Genomic DNA, 14,711 nt, shown 5'->3' with positions numbered 1-14,711 from the left:
ATTATTTTGCTTTCCTATACCCAATAGTGACTTATTTACAGTCTTTTGCTTTCTCTGCTTGAACTGTGAGAAAAAAAATTAAAAAGACAATTTCAAACCATCACACTGCTGCTGCTGTCTGCTTGGATTGGGATGTTTTTAGGACTGTTTGTCCAAGTAAAGTGATGCAGATCTGATTTAGATCTTTAGGGAATTTAGATGTTTCATTAGTAGTAATAGACATCCACAGCTCAAAAAAATTTAATTATTTATCCATTGTTGTGTAATGAAAAAAATATTAACTACAGCAGGCTTGGCTGGTGCTGCAGGTTATGGCAGAGCTAAGAGCAACGAGCGCAGCTAGAGGGAACCAGTTCTGTGTGCTGCAGTAAGACAAACAGCTGTCACGCCTTGCACTGCTGAGATGTCATAGAATCATTGAGTGTTTGGGGTTGGGAGGGACAGCTTGCACTGGATCAGGTCACTCAGAGCTCCATCCCACCCAACCTGGAACAGTTCCAGGCATGGGACTTCTACCACCTCTCTGCCTAGTGGCAGATTGCCAGGAGCACGATCCTGTGGTCTGAGTTCTGAATGGCCTCTCACCACTCTTTCCAGACAAGAGGAGGGAAGGTTTCTTCTCCACATTGGCTCTAATGTTAGCTTTATGGATCTTAATCTGGGTTTCATAACTGTTAATCAGGGTGCTGGGCCAGCTCCTTTCGACACCATGGAAAGGTTGGGCTGATCCTGGGGTCCCTTCCAGCCTGACAGTCTGGGATTCTGTCATTAATTCCTTACCGAACTGTCACACACTGTTAGGTTGGTTTTTGATGTGAAATGTTGGTGAGATAGATCTTCCTAAATCTGGAAACCTAAAAGGAATGTGTTTTCTGAGCAGCTTTAGATGATGTTGTGCTGTTGGCTTTCTTTTCCAGCCATGCCTATGTTGGCCCAGATTACAGCGTGCAGAAGAATGCAGGAAAGATTTCTCTGGAGGAGATTGATGCTGTGAGTCCTCTGTCCATTGAGCTCTGCTGTGTGATATTTAAACTCAAGTGCTGTGTGTACAGACAACACAAAAGCCTTGATCTGCTTTTGGGTCATAGTTGTGACACCTGAGAAGTGTCCAAGTTTGCGTTGGAGCAGACTGAGCAGAAAGTTCATCTCATCAGATTTGGGCTGGGACTGTAATAAATTGTTCAATTTGCTGCCTAATTTTGTGTGCTTGTGCAAATACCCAAAAGATGCTTAAAAAAGGGAGAAACAAAAAAGGTTGTGTTGCAGCTGTGGCTGTATTTCTCCTGCCAGCAAGGAAACCTTTTTTGGTGTGCAGCTGAAAATGCTCTGATGCTTGACTTGTGTTGCCCTGTGCTTTGGGCTCTATTGTGGAGGTGGCTACTGGGAGTGCTGGCTTGAGGACACGGGGTTTCCGTGGGTGCTTTGCACATCCGTGGCTCTTCTGCTAGCCAGTGATGTTTTCCAATGGAGCTAATTAATAGGATCATAGAATCCTTAGGGTTGGAAAAGACCTCTAAGACCGTCAAGTCCAACCTTCTACCTAACAGCTCTGTGGCCACTGGATCATGTCCTACAGCACCACATCTATTGGCTTCTGGAACGCCTCCAGGGGCGGTGGCTGCCTCACCTGCCTGGGCAGCCTGCCCCAGCACCTCCCCACTCAGAGCTCGCAGCAAGCACACAGCCTGCAGGTGCAAGATTGCTAACCAGCAGCCTCTGACCCAGCAGCTGTCGGTGAGGTCCTTCCCGCTCTGCATGCGGCAACTGCACCGAGCCCTGCGGGACAGCCACCACCTGCGCCACGGCGGCCGCATGCAATATGGCCTCTTCCTGAAGGGCATCGGCCTGACGCTGGAGCAAGCCCTGGACTTCTGGAAGAGAGAGTTCATCCGGGGCAAAGTGGATGCAGACAAGGTAATGCACGGAGGGAACAGCTTAGTGTGGCCGGGCCAGGCTGTGTGGTGAGGCAGACCTCGGCCACAGGCACACTGATGGCTTTTGCAGAGAGGTTTTTGCTTTTCCCTCTGTTTTTGCTTATGGTTGTACTGCTCTGCTGGCCACTGGCCTGAAGCACGGGGAGAAAAGGAGCCACCAAGAGCCTTCGTATAGATTAGATGAGGACTAGAAAGATATTTTTTCACCACTGAATCCCTGGGGAATCAATGTTCTGCATGAAATGCAGTTATTCCCTGTAAGTTCAGCAGACAGGTCAGTGAGCAAAGGCAGCACTGTCTGAGAGGGGAGGGGAGCCTCTCTCTGCTGGCTATTTCAAAAAATATAAATTCGTTGCACAGCTGTGTGTGAGGGGAGCCTGAGTGGATTTACAGTGTTGAGAGTAAAAGAAGAACTTAGAGTGAAGGCAGAAGGAGATGCTTGAGGAAGCAGCGAAGAACTGCTCCTGGGTGCAGTGGGCAGTCCTCCTGAGAGGTCACTCCCTGCTCTGAGCCTTGCTTGTGCCATTGAGTCTTGAGAGCGAGGTAAGTGCCACAACCACGAGAGCATGACACGTGTGGGAACTGCTCATTGCCTTGAACAGCCGAGGTAGGGGCTTCCTCTGCTCTTGTCTGTGGCCTGTGGTGTGTGTCAGAACAGTTGGTTGTTTGTGTGCTTTGCATCTCCTGCTGTGGGAGCTCAGCTCTCTGCTGTGCTGCTTCTACTCTAGAAGGGTGTTCTGGGAGCACACACTGTGCTGTGCCCCAGGTGCATGTATGTGGAGACATCCTGCTTGCCATAACAGGGTTGTTGGGACTGTCTGCCACAGCACCCCTCTTGACAGGCCCTAGGCATAAGTGAAGTTTTGTCATCCTGTTTTGGGATGTTGGGAGGTATGTTGTGGGTGCAGCGAGGAGCTGGAGCTGCTGTGCTTTCATAGCCAGGCTGCTGCTGCCATCTCATCTCCATTTTTCTCAAATTCTAGATACCCCCCTTCAGCCTGGGTTAAAGACACAGAGATGGTTTTTCACAGCTGTCACTGAAGTCAGTGGCCTGTGGTTTTTCCCAGTACAATGCCATGTAGCATGGGAAGATGAGGACCAATACAACTCCTGTGGGCACTGTCTGACACTCTTATTTCCTGACACTTCTGATGCTGTCCCTTTGTTGCAGAGTGGAGATCATGGCACTGTTGTGCCTTTCCTAGACTGGTTGCTAGGCTAGGTGCCTGTGTGGTAAGTGTTGTTCAGGTGCCAGCATCAGCTGTCAGGGGGTGCTGGTAGCTTCTGACTGGTTGTGCCAGTCAGCTTCAGAGCCTCACTGCTAATTCAAGGCTGTTTTGTTTGTTTCTATATAACATAATCTTACTCAAAACAGATATTAATTCACACAGGCTCTTACGCATCCTGCTTTTGGTGATTAAAAAATAATTCTCCTTGTCTCACCCCAAAACCCAGAGGAAGATCTCCAATATGCTTTCCAAGGAAGCGCTGAGCCAAGGCAAAGGATTTAGTGGCAGTGCAGTTGTACACATGCTCTGGTAACTGAGAAGAAATCTTTACCTGGCTGTCACTGCTTCCATGTCTGTGTGATCAGGCTGGGGGGATGAGACTGGAGCCTTGAGGAGGCAATGAGGAGGCTGTTTGCTGAGCACCAGAGGCTGGTGACTGGCTGAGGGGTGCTAGAGGTTGCTGGCCAGGGGATGCCTCTTCAGCTCTTTTTGTTCAAGGGCCTCACAGCAGATATTCTCCAGAAGAAGGAAGAGGAAAGTTTGCTCAGGCTTAACCTAGCTCAGGCTCTGGGACTGGTAAAGAAGCGAACCCTTCACAATGAGGCTTTAGAACTGCAGTCGGTTACTAATATGTTCTAGATGTTTCTTCCACACATTGATCCTGTATGGTAGTGAAGACAGGCAGCTTGCCAGCCACATACTGCATCAGGATGCGAAGGAGTATGTTAAGAAGTGATAAAACCTTGGGGTGAAGATATACCCACAATTAGATTGTTCCAATAGTTTGATGTTCATGGCTCTCCAGCTCTTTTGCAGAGGATCTTACAGGGATCCTTGAATGTGGCTTCAGGAGTGAGGCTTCACCTTGATTGCAGACAGCTGGTAGTGAATGTTTCTATCAGGGCCAACCAGAAATTGCAGGAGGAGCAGTTTGGAGTAGAGACCTCCTGAGGTGCTTCCCAGCCTGTCCTGTCTGCTTCTGGGTGCAGGCATGAGTCAGTGTTGGTGAGGGTCAGGCACCAGAGGGAGGCATGAGCACAAGGAATAGCAAAGGTATGTCTGTAAATGGGAAGTGCTGGGGCTGTCATGCTTGGTAGACCTAATTACGTTATACCCCCCCAAACTGAAATTCAGGAGAAATAGGCACTGGGTAATCTGCAGGGCAGTGCTTTAGGCATGCACAGCTGTCCCTAGTGCAGTTTGTAATGCACTGATGTTGTGCTGGTGCTGTGAAACAGCCTCTGGTTCCTTCAGTCCCAGGAATGTTTTCTGTATCAGTCAGGTACAAGGTTTAGTATTTTGCTTTCTCCTTGTCTGAGATTGAAGGGTTGATTTGCAGCTAGGTTCTTTTTTAAGCTGCCTCTTTTATAGTGAGGAGTGCTACCTGCTATTTCAGGGACATGTTTTGATTCATGGATCAGAACAGAATCTTTGTTCTGTCACATCTTAATTATAATTCTCTAACAGACTGTCATTTGCTACTTCTATTCTTGAATTACTTAAACTTCACATATCTGCAGCCTGGAGCGGCATGTTGAACAGCAGGGCACAATGTTTAACACCTAAGAGATAAAGATGCGATGGAAATTCCTCTGTGCAGAAGAAAATTTGATCCTTGTTTAATTGCATATCAGTAGCACTGTGGTGCAGGTACATGTCCAGGCCTGAATTCTCCCAAGATGTATAAAGGCTCCTATGGACCTTGACCAAAGTGTTTGCTCCCCTCTGTTGCCCAGGAAGATGCAGAAGTGCAGCATGCACTTGAGCCTTGGCTTAAAGGCATGGCTGTATCTGTGGGGTGTGCAGGGGTTTGTGTAGCCAGCACATGCTGTGGCTGTGTTCAGGAGATCAGCTTTGATTTAGAGAAGGACAGGAAACTCAGTAAGTTTCTTGTATTATGCCTTTATTACAGCACTGGGCACAGGTAGGATCTCTCCAAAAGACCTGTGTATCGAAAGAGATTTCAGTACAAACTTATATAGTCCATGCTTCTTATCTTATCCGGAAATGTATCAATGTGAAAATAACAGAGGGATGATGAGGTTTACACAGGCAATCCTGTTTCCTCCTGTCTATACAAAGGTTATCTATCTAAGGATGACAGGGGATGGCAATATTTCACAGAAAGTCAAAGGTTATCTATATAGGGGATGGAAGTCCTGGTTCCTGTTTGTTGGGCTTTTCCTTCTTTTCAATCAACTTTGCAGTGGAGTTACTAACAGGAGTCAAGGGGTGCTCAGTGTTGTGCTGTTGAGTTCAGCTGGGCTGAGGTTTAGATGTGCGGGTAGAATATTCACTAGTCAAGGGATCCCCCCTGCCCCAAAGGAAGGGCCACACAGATTCATGAAGCTGTTGACATTGCCCAGACCAGCCAGTGGTAGAGGGCATCAGTTCCCTGGGCAATATTCTGCAGCCTCACTCGGTAGTGTTTCTTTTCAGGGTGCAGGAATTCTGCTCGCCTGCCACATCTGGAGTTGTGAGCACTAGAAAGAAGTAAAACCTATCCAAACCCTTACTTTCTTACCCTATTAAAGTAAAATACTTCCTCAAAACAACATTGCATGGTGTTGTAAAGCCAAGGCCCCTACTGATTCACGAGTATGGTTAGGGATACTAAAGCAGAATTGTCTTTGGGACATAATGATGGATATTTAAGAGCTGCTGTAGTTTCAGTGATGCCCTGTGGCTAGTGCAGATGCATGTTGAGCTCAGTCAGGCTGTGCATTCCTCTCTGAAGCTGTGTTTTCTCAGGCCTGACATTCCCAGCCACAATCTCCATGCACTTTGTAGCAATCTGAGCTCGCTGAGTACTGCTGCTGATGTTTTAGAGTTGAACTTTTTTTTATCCTGAGACTGTATTTCTTTACAGAAACTGTTTTTTCAAAAAACCCTTAGAATTAGGGAAAAACAAAAGCTGATTTTTGTTTTAGAGACTAGAAATCTTAAAGCAGTGAGATGGAGCTGGACTGAACCCCTGGATTTTCACTGTGTTTTGTTTGGTGGGTATTACTGAGACACAGCACGAGTGGTGATGGTGTGCTAGAAAACAAGTAATTTTAGCCCAGTGTCTCCTGGGAGGCTCTTGTGTGAGCACACACAGAGTGCTCTTCCACTGCATACCCTCTCCCACTTGCCACCAGATTTCTCGGTTGCCTCATGTTGAAGGTGGAGCTCTCCAGTCTTTGTAGCAAAGCCGAAGCTGTGTTAGCATCTTCCTGGGGTTACTGGAATTTGTTCAGCCTTCTCTGCAGCCTGCTGAGTGTTTCTGCCCTTACTTGAGAGGCTCAGTTTTCATCACCTGGCTTACATCACACAGGAATATATGTGGCAGCCTTGCATCTGGTGCAGGTCCTGGCGACCGAGCAGGGTTCTGGCTACAGAGTCTCTGTCCCAGGGCATTGCAGTGCTGGAGTCCAAGCCCTGTGCTGTTAGCTCTGCTAGCTGCTACGGGCATGAGCAGGGTCACTTCTCCTGGTTGTTGCATGCAAGGCACTGGAGTCTTGTATGTAGCAGTTCAGTGTGAGCAGCTTGATGGTAAGGTTCTTGCACTGTTGAGCATGAAAGCCATCGATGCCTTTCCTAAAAACAATTTAGATCGGGATCTGGTCTCCTGTGGCTTGCTTTAATCACAGCAACGTGTGTTTGATTTCCATGCTGTGCTGTCCTGCTGGAATTGTGTGTATAAAAACAGATGCTAATGCCAGACCTTTGATTTTCTAAGCTCCCTTCTGTTGTCTTGAGACACTTGTCAGCCCTTGACTCTGCAAAAGGGCTGTGAGCTTGTCAAAGGAGGGCCCTGCTGTAGCAGCCATCACAGCAGCAGTGAGGGAGTCAGGCTGTGGCAGGTTAAGCACAGCAATGGGTGGGTTTGGCTGTGTGGTGCCAGATGAGTTCAGCAGCTGTGCAAGATCTGAGTGTCCGAAGTGCAGTCCTCAGCAGGTCCCTGTTTGGTGCCTTCTGAACCACACAGCTCTTTGAGCAGGCTGCTGAACAGAGCCTGCTGCCTGTTGCCACACCACCCTAGGGTCTGGAAGCTCTCTGGCTGTAGTGAGGGCTGCAAATCTTGAGGAGTTTGTCTGGTCTTATTTTATTAGAACAGCAACGACAAAACAAACCACAAGAGGTTGTTTTCTTGGATGAATTGCAGCAGTTGTGTTTGATTACCAGAGCTGTTGCCCTGTAAGAGCCTTACAGCAGGCACAGTCTGTGTGCTCCTTCTGAGGGAGGTCAGAGCAGGCTGGCAGTGGAGCTTTGTTGCTGCTCTATTTGCATTTTCCCTGCAGTCACCTTTTAATTAGCGATGAATTAACAAAGCAAAGAAGAGTTAACTAGGGGAAAATATTCCTGTGTGCTCAGATCAAGCCTGCCTCTGAGTGCAGCCAGACTCCTGCTGTGTTTGCAGTCTGGTGTGCTTTGTGCACAGGGGAACCTCAGCAGTTCTCTTTGCTGTGCCAGCAAGGGCTCATAGCTCTTTTTCTGAGCTTCTCTCTCTCCTTTGATCATCACCTTAAAATGTTGTGGGTTTGCCTAGTTTTCTTGGCTTTGTGTTGTTTCTGTTTTGCTGTTAATCAAGGAAAAATATGGGGTTTACAGCACATGTTGTACAGAGTGCCAGAGCCCTTGAGCCGAGCTGTGCTGTCTGAGCTGGAGCAACTTGAGGCCATTTCATCTCCCCCTGTCACTGGGAGAACAGGACAGTCCCAGCCTGACCCCAGCCTCCTCTCAGGGAGCTGTAGAGAGCAATGAGGGCTCCCCTCAGCCTCTTCTCCAGACTGAGCAACCCCAGGTCCCTGAGCTACTCCTCACAGGACCTATGCTCAAGACCCTTACCCAGCCCCGTGAGCAAGGCTGCCCAGGGAAGTGGTGGAGCCCCAGGAGATAGGTCAGGGATGTGTAGCTGTGGGGACATTCGTGGGAGGTTTTAAATTACTGTTTTTGTAATTTCCTAACATCTGGGGGTTCAGACCTTTGCTCTTTCAGTCGCGTGACCTCCAGAGCAGCACCTGCATCAGCTGAGGAGAGCTCAGCTGGCAGCACTTGCACACCCCCGCACCAGGAGCCTGTGTGCTCCTGCGAGCCCGTGTCATGCACAGCACAGCCTGCAGCAGGCAGCTCCACTTGTGCTCTGCTCTACTCAGTGGGAGTGTGCTTGGAGGGTTCGTTCGTTCTGTTGCCTGACTGCAGCTGGAGGCACTGCAGCAGCTGTAAGGATTTGTTGCTCTGTTGATGCAGTTCGACAAAGGCTATGCTTACAGCATCCGGCACAGCTACGGCAGGGAGGGCAGGAGGACTGACTACACCCCCTACAGCTGCATGAAGATCATCATGTCCAACCCCCCCAGCCAGGGCGACTACCATGGTGAGTGCCTTCTTGGTTCACTGGGAATGCTGAGAGCAGGGGAAGCCCTTGGCTAGGGAGGTGATCCCTTCTCTAGTCTCTTAAATGATGTCTCTCGTTCTGAGGCCACAGCTCTCTTGCACCTGGTGGCACTGCAAGGAGACTTCAAAATGACACAAGTGTGCCATCAGAGGTGTTGAGAGAGAGGGATGCAGCTGGGCAGGAATTCTGAGATTTGCTAGCTGACTTTAAACCCCTCCAACCTCTGTGTGGCTAAGCATGGAAAACCCACCCTGGCTTCACTGCTGCTGCTCTCTATGAAGGCATTCCTTCAGCTGTGTTTCAAAACCACTTCTGGAGCAAAGCCTCCCACTTGCAGCTCAGGTAGTGACCCTGGAGCTGTTTATCAAGGAACACCTGTACAAAGGACTGGCCTTTAAAGGCCAGTTGGCTCTCGTGGCTGGTCTGCTGTTGCTGTTTTGCTACAGCTATCAAGAGTTCCTGCACTACTGCTGGTGGTGAGCAGCTACCTCCCTGCTGGTGGTGAGCAGCTACCTCCCTGCTGGTGGTGAGCAGCTACCTCCCTGCTGGTGGTGAGCAGCTACCTCCCTGCTGGTGGTGAGCAGCTACCTCCCTGCTGGTGGTGAGCAGCTACCTCCCTGCTGGTGGTGAGCAGCTACCTCCCTGCTGGTGGTGAGCAGCTACCTCCCTGCTGGTGGTGAGCAGCTACCTCCCTGCTGGTGGTGAGCAGCTACCTCCCTGCTGGTGGTGAGCAGCTACCTCCCTGCTCTGTTCCTGTCAGTGTATGAGAGCTGTGGCCTGTTTCTGTTGAGATGTTTTATGTCCCTGATGACTGTGTGGTGCAGTCAGCATTTTGAAGTAGCCTGTAAGAGGCAAGCAGCTGCACAGATGGGGAGCTGACTTTGTTATTGGCAAGCTGCTAGACAATCACGAGCTGCTGAGCTGGTCTGTGGGGTGCCTGCGTGACCAGCTGCTGGGTACCCAGGCTGTATGTCAGCTTGCTGCTTTCCCTGGCAGGGTGTCCCTTCCGCCACTGTGAGCCGGAGCTGCTGAGGCAGAAGCTGCAGGCCTGCAAGGTGCCTCCTGCTGGGATAGCTCAGGTGAGACACAGCTGCACTGCTCTGCAGTTTTCCTTCCCATGTCTGTAGGAATGCTGTGTGCAGCCTATGAGGAGTCTCTTCTTGCAAAATCTCATGCAGGACCTTGGCTTTCTGTCTCTAGTGCTCTCACTGGGTTGGTGTCACTGCCTCTGGCTGTGTGACTTCATGAGCTGGTTTGGTACTGCAGTGGGTGCCACGCAGGGTCTCGTTCTACTTCATTTTACTCCACTGATGGAAAAAAGAGTTTAAATGAGTCTGCAAATATTTTAGCAGCCTTCCAGCACCTGAAGGGGGCTACAGAAGAGCTGGAGAGGGTCTCGTTACAAGGGCCTGTGGTGCACCGTAGGACTAGGGGCAATGGTTTGAAATTAGAGCAGGGTAGATGTAGGTTGGACATTAGGACAAAGCTTTTCAGAATGGGGGTGGTGAGACACTGGAACAGGCTGCCCAGAGGAGTTGTGGACACCTCATGCCTGGAAGTACTCTAAGGTGAGGCTGGATGAGGCCTTGAGCAACCTGGGCTGGTGGGAGGTGTCCCTGCCTATGGCGCAGGGGCTTGGAGCTACGTGATATTCAAGGTCTTTTCCAAGCCAATCCATTATATGCTTGCTTCAGAGAATTTCTTTTCACTGTTACAGTGACTTGGGGAAGATTTTACTGTGCAGTTGGGAGACCTGAGGAATTGTTCCTGCGATCAGCTCCTAAAGCCCGCGCATTTTTAGCCACCTGTTGCTCTGACTTCCCCATCACAATAAAAGCTCCAGGCCTAGGGAAGTGAAATAGAGATTTTGAGCAGCTTCTGAAAAGGAAACATTCAGCTGAAACCCTGCCTTGTATATCAAGGAGAGCACAGGACCTGGAGCTTTTTGAGGGGTGTCCTGAAGGACTCTGTCTCCCATTGCATGCTCTAGCAAGATACTAAGGCTCCAAAAGGATGCCATCATTTTTGGTGGAGGAAGGGACAGATTGGAGGGAAGCTGAGACAGTTCTGTGCATGAGCTGCCTGAAACCAGCTCTAGGCCCATAGGAAGAAGCTGCTCTGTGGTGCTTGCCAGAGTGTTGGACTTGACAGAGGAGTGTGTGAGAGGGCAGCCTTGAGCAGTCTCTGCTCCTTGGAAGGAACAATTAAGATAGAAATGAGAGGGGATTAGTTTTAAAGCATTTGTTGGTCACTTGTAGTCATTCCTGACAAATGCCTGAGCTGCTCAGGCTTTTCCTTCGTTTTTCTCCTGGTTCACATCAACAAGCATTGGTCTGTCTTCCATCTCTGACAGGCACTAGGGATGCCTGCCTTTGACTTCTTCCCATCTTAAATACATCAAAAACTGATGCTGCTGTGAGATTTTTATCCTGCTAATCATGGGAGTGATTGCTGGGGACTTGCTGCCTCAATTGCCTTGCTGTGTGTGGGCAGGAGCTAGCAGATGTTGTTTCTCCGGTGGCTTTGCACAGTGTGTTGGTGTGAGCTGAAATTCCTCCCCCACCGACAATAACCAGGCTAGCTCAGTCTGGAAGCAAATGAAAAGCTGTATTTACAAGCAGAGTCTAAAATCTACGATGAAATGCAATGAATATGTACAAATATACAAAATTCACAACATGTACAAATATATACAATCAACAGAAAAGCACAACCGATCTCCCTTTGCTTCCCCCCAAGGGGACCCTCCCAAAGGGGCCTCTCTCTCTCCCAGGAGCTTCCCCCCCCAGACCCCTCTGGACAGAGAAGCAGAGTTAGTTAAGCAGAAAGTTGTTAACTTAGCTGCCAAGGTCAGTACGTGTTATCTTCAGCCAGAAGAGAAGAAGAAACAGCAGCCAGACAGCCCAGCAACTGCCCCCACTGCAGAACGCAGAATGTGCAGAGTGCCTACTTTGTTTTGGGTAACAGTTCTTAAACATTTCTATCCATCCAATGGAAGTGTTTAGAACAATCATTATTTTGCTTTCTTACACCCAATAGTGACTTATTTACATTCTTTCACTTTCTCTGTTCTGAACTTTGCAAGGAAAAATTAAAAAGACAGTTTCAAACCACCACACACAGCAAGGCAGTGTCTTTGTACTTAGCATCCTTACTGGATATGAATAGATGTGTGTGGGTTTTCTCCCTTTAGGTTGGGATTCAGTAGGAGTTTTCCTGCCAGAAGTGGCCAAGAAAAGCTGCCTTCATCAGCATCTTCTTTGCCTGGACTCTGTCCTGTCTCTGGGTTTTGTGGTGTTGGTGGCAGGATACAGGCTCTGCAGTGGCTGCTCCTGGTGTTAACCCAAACCAAAACACCGGAAAACTAAAATCAGCCAAACTAAGGAGGTTGGCTGTGGCTGAGTTCTCAGACCTTGATCTTTTACGTCAGACAGCTTTTGAGAGGTTCCACAGAAGAGGAAGGGGCTTGCTTCACCCCTGTCTGGGGTCCCATGCAGATCTCATTGCTGCCACCCCTCATGGCTCTGTGGCTGTGGTCAGTAACATCTGCATGGCTAATGCCAGCCCAAGATCCTTCAGTCCAGACTTGGGGCCTCCTGGAGTCTTCTCTGATGCTGGTTACTGTTTCTCCTTCAGCTCAGGACGTGGTGAATGGGTGGATGGTTTGCAACCTTTCAAGGCTTCTCCTGTAGTTGCTTTTCCAGGATCTGGGCCTCAGGACTGACATTGACTCAACCATACCTTCCAGCCTATCAGACCTCTTGTTACCTGCAGATATGGAGTGATATCATCTTTACAGCTTCTCTTGGCTGTGGCTGAGGCAGAGCCTGCCCTCTCAGCTGAGTGTTTCAATCAGTGTTGTGTCTTTCCTATCAGTGCTGTGTCTTTCCTGGGGCCCCTTGCATTGTTCCTCGCCCTGCTCTGAAATTTTTTTGCTGTCTTCAAATGTGACTTCATTTAGTGCCACCTCTTGCTGTCTGTGCTCCAGACAAGCAGGCTGTCCAAGTGAAAGATGCCCCTCAGTGCTGTCAGGGGAAGATGGATGCCTGTTCTGAGGTGCAAGGCAGTTTCTTGCCTGCTTTCTGCTGGAGGTGAATGTGTTGCTCTGGGCCTGGGGACACTCAGCTGGCCACATGCACAGGAGAGCAAACTCACAACGAGCAGGGGCTTCACCAAAGGCTCTGAGCTGGCTGCACTCACTGCAGCTCTCACAGCTCCTTCCAGAATCAGGGAGTGGTTTGGGTTGGAAAAGCCCTCTGAGATCATCCAGTCCAGCCATCAACCCGATAGCCACATGGGTTGCTGAACCCTGACCCTAGGAGCCGTGGCCACACGTTTCCTGAGCGCAGACCCTCATAAAGCTGCTGCTCCAGTGTCTCCCCACTTCAGGCTAGAAAAGCTGCCCATTAAAAGTGGAAGGAACATAGAGGTGCTTGTAGAAGACAAATAAAATACCTTCTCTTGGGCCATGACTGCCCCTGGCTTTTGCTTTTCTGAAGAAAAGGCACATCAGAGCTAACAGAGGAGGCCTTGGCAACACTGATTGCAGAATAAAGCAGTGTGGTGTAAATGTCTTCCTAAAGGCAGAAGGCTGCTGCTGTGAGGGGGTAAGGGGGCCTGCTTGCAGGGCTGCTGCTGGGTGGGGAGGACAGCTGCAGGCTGCTGTCCTGTGCACACATGTGGCAGGCAAGCTGATCTTTGCTCTGCCTGAGCATTCTGTTTTGTGGGAAGGGAGGATAGTTAGCCTGAGTGCCCAGAACTTGGTGAGTGTCCTTTCACCTCACCGACAGCAGAGTCTTCTGATCGTGAATCCAGGTGATGTCATCAACACCTTCTGAAGAAGTGCACAGAAGCAGTGTGGGCTGCATGTGCTGGAAGCCAGAGACAGCTCTTGAAGGGCCTGGCTTTAGTTGTGAGAAACCAGCTGGGAACCCTGAGGCACTAGCTAAAAGGATAGGGATGGATGAGCTTCCTTCTGCTCTCAGCCACTTCACCTGACAGTGAAGCTTCTCAGTCAGTTTCCGAGGAGGAGGAGGAGGTGACACAGAAATACCCAAGTGCAGACTCACACACACATGATCTCTAGGGGTCCCTTCTAACCTCTACCCTCTACAATAGTGCCAGAGTTCAGAGTTCATTGTCTGGCTGGCCTTGGCCTTAATCTTTTACAGATGGAACAGTAGGTGGCAGGAGGGACAGGGATGCCAGCAGCTGGGCTGTGACAGAGAAGCAGCAGGGCGGAGAGCTTCCTTGGTACCGTGGTGCTGGTCTTATCCATTCAACAAATGTAATTTATTGGTAGATCTGCAAGTAAATGCCAGGCAGCTTTCAGCAGTGAGGGCACCAGTTTGCTCAGCTGGAGCCTGTGGCTGTGTGTGATACAGAGGACAGCCCTGGGAGAGGGGCTTGGAATCAGCATTGCTTGAGGAGTTTCAGTGCTTCTGCCGAGGCTGCCTCACAACTGCAGCAGTTTCTCTGTTTGATAAGCAGGGAGCAGGCTCTTTGGTTCTGGAAAGGGGGGAGGAGGGGATGGGACTGTACAACACTTAGCTGGCGCTGCGTGGTGATAAGTTGGAGGCTTTGTTCAGCACAGAAGATTACCTGAAGTGGGAAGCCAATTGTGCTGACAAGAGATGGTCCTGATGTTCCTAATGGACGTTCAGAGCAGCTGGCTCCTCACACCTTCTACTGAGCCTGCTTGGCAAGAAGAGGCTTCATTGCAGAGGCACAATTCTTACTGGAGGCAGAGGCTTTCCTCTCCCAGATCCTTGTCTCTGGTGATTGGCATCATGTGCTCTCAATGGGAGCACAGCGCTGCTGTACTCTGCATCTGCATGAGCCAGCAATGTGGGAGATAAAACCACAAATGGAGTCCTTGATTGCCTCATGCCTCAGCTTCTGGGACTGCTGTGTTTATGGCTGCAGTTGTGGGTGGCAGAGAGACTGCAGTGTGAGGGCTGACAGCTACTTGGCACAGTTGTGTTACCACGATAAAGATTCAACTTGTTCGTGAAGCTCCGAGTGCTGCAATTGCGTTTTCAGGGCCCGACACACCTTGCCCTGGCTCTGCCTTGTTCTTACTGAGGACAGGATGTTTAGGAAGCCTTGCAGGCTGCCTGAGTGCTGGCAGTGTCAGGAGAGCACATGTGTCCAAGGTGCTGTCCCTGA

General features: G+C 49.7%; 1 protein-coding gene across 1 annotated transcript in view; it reads left to right on the top strand.

Moving 5' to 3' along the window:
• PRIM2 (DNA primase subunit 2) overlaps positions 1 to 14,711 on the top strand; it is a 36,115-nt gene that overhangs the window by 19,623 nt on the left and 1,781 nt on the right. The window contains exons 8-11 of the mRNA XM_054399094.1: positions 918 to 990; positions 1,729 to 1,914; positions 8,396 to 8,522; positions 9,540 to 9,622. Coding sequence (XP_054255069.1) covers positions 918 to 990; positions 1,729 to 1,914; positions 8,396 to 8,522; positions 9,540 to 9,622 — 469 coding nt within the window. The remainder of the gene's footprint in view (positions 1 to 917; positions 991 to 1,728; positions 1,915 to 8,395; positions 8,523 to 9,539; positions 9,623 to 14,711) is intronic.

Source organism: Indicator indicator, chromosome 2 (genome assembly GCF_027791375.1).
Source record: "Indicator indicator isolate 239-I01 chromosome 2, UM_Iind_1.1, whole genome shotgun sequence".
NCBI lineage: Eukaryota > Metazoa > Chordata > Aves > Piciformes > Indicatoridae > Indicator > Indicator indicator.
The sequence above is the reverse complement of the archived record's forward strand: the minus strand, read 5'-3'. Positions and strand labels throughout refer to the sequence as shown.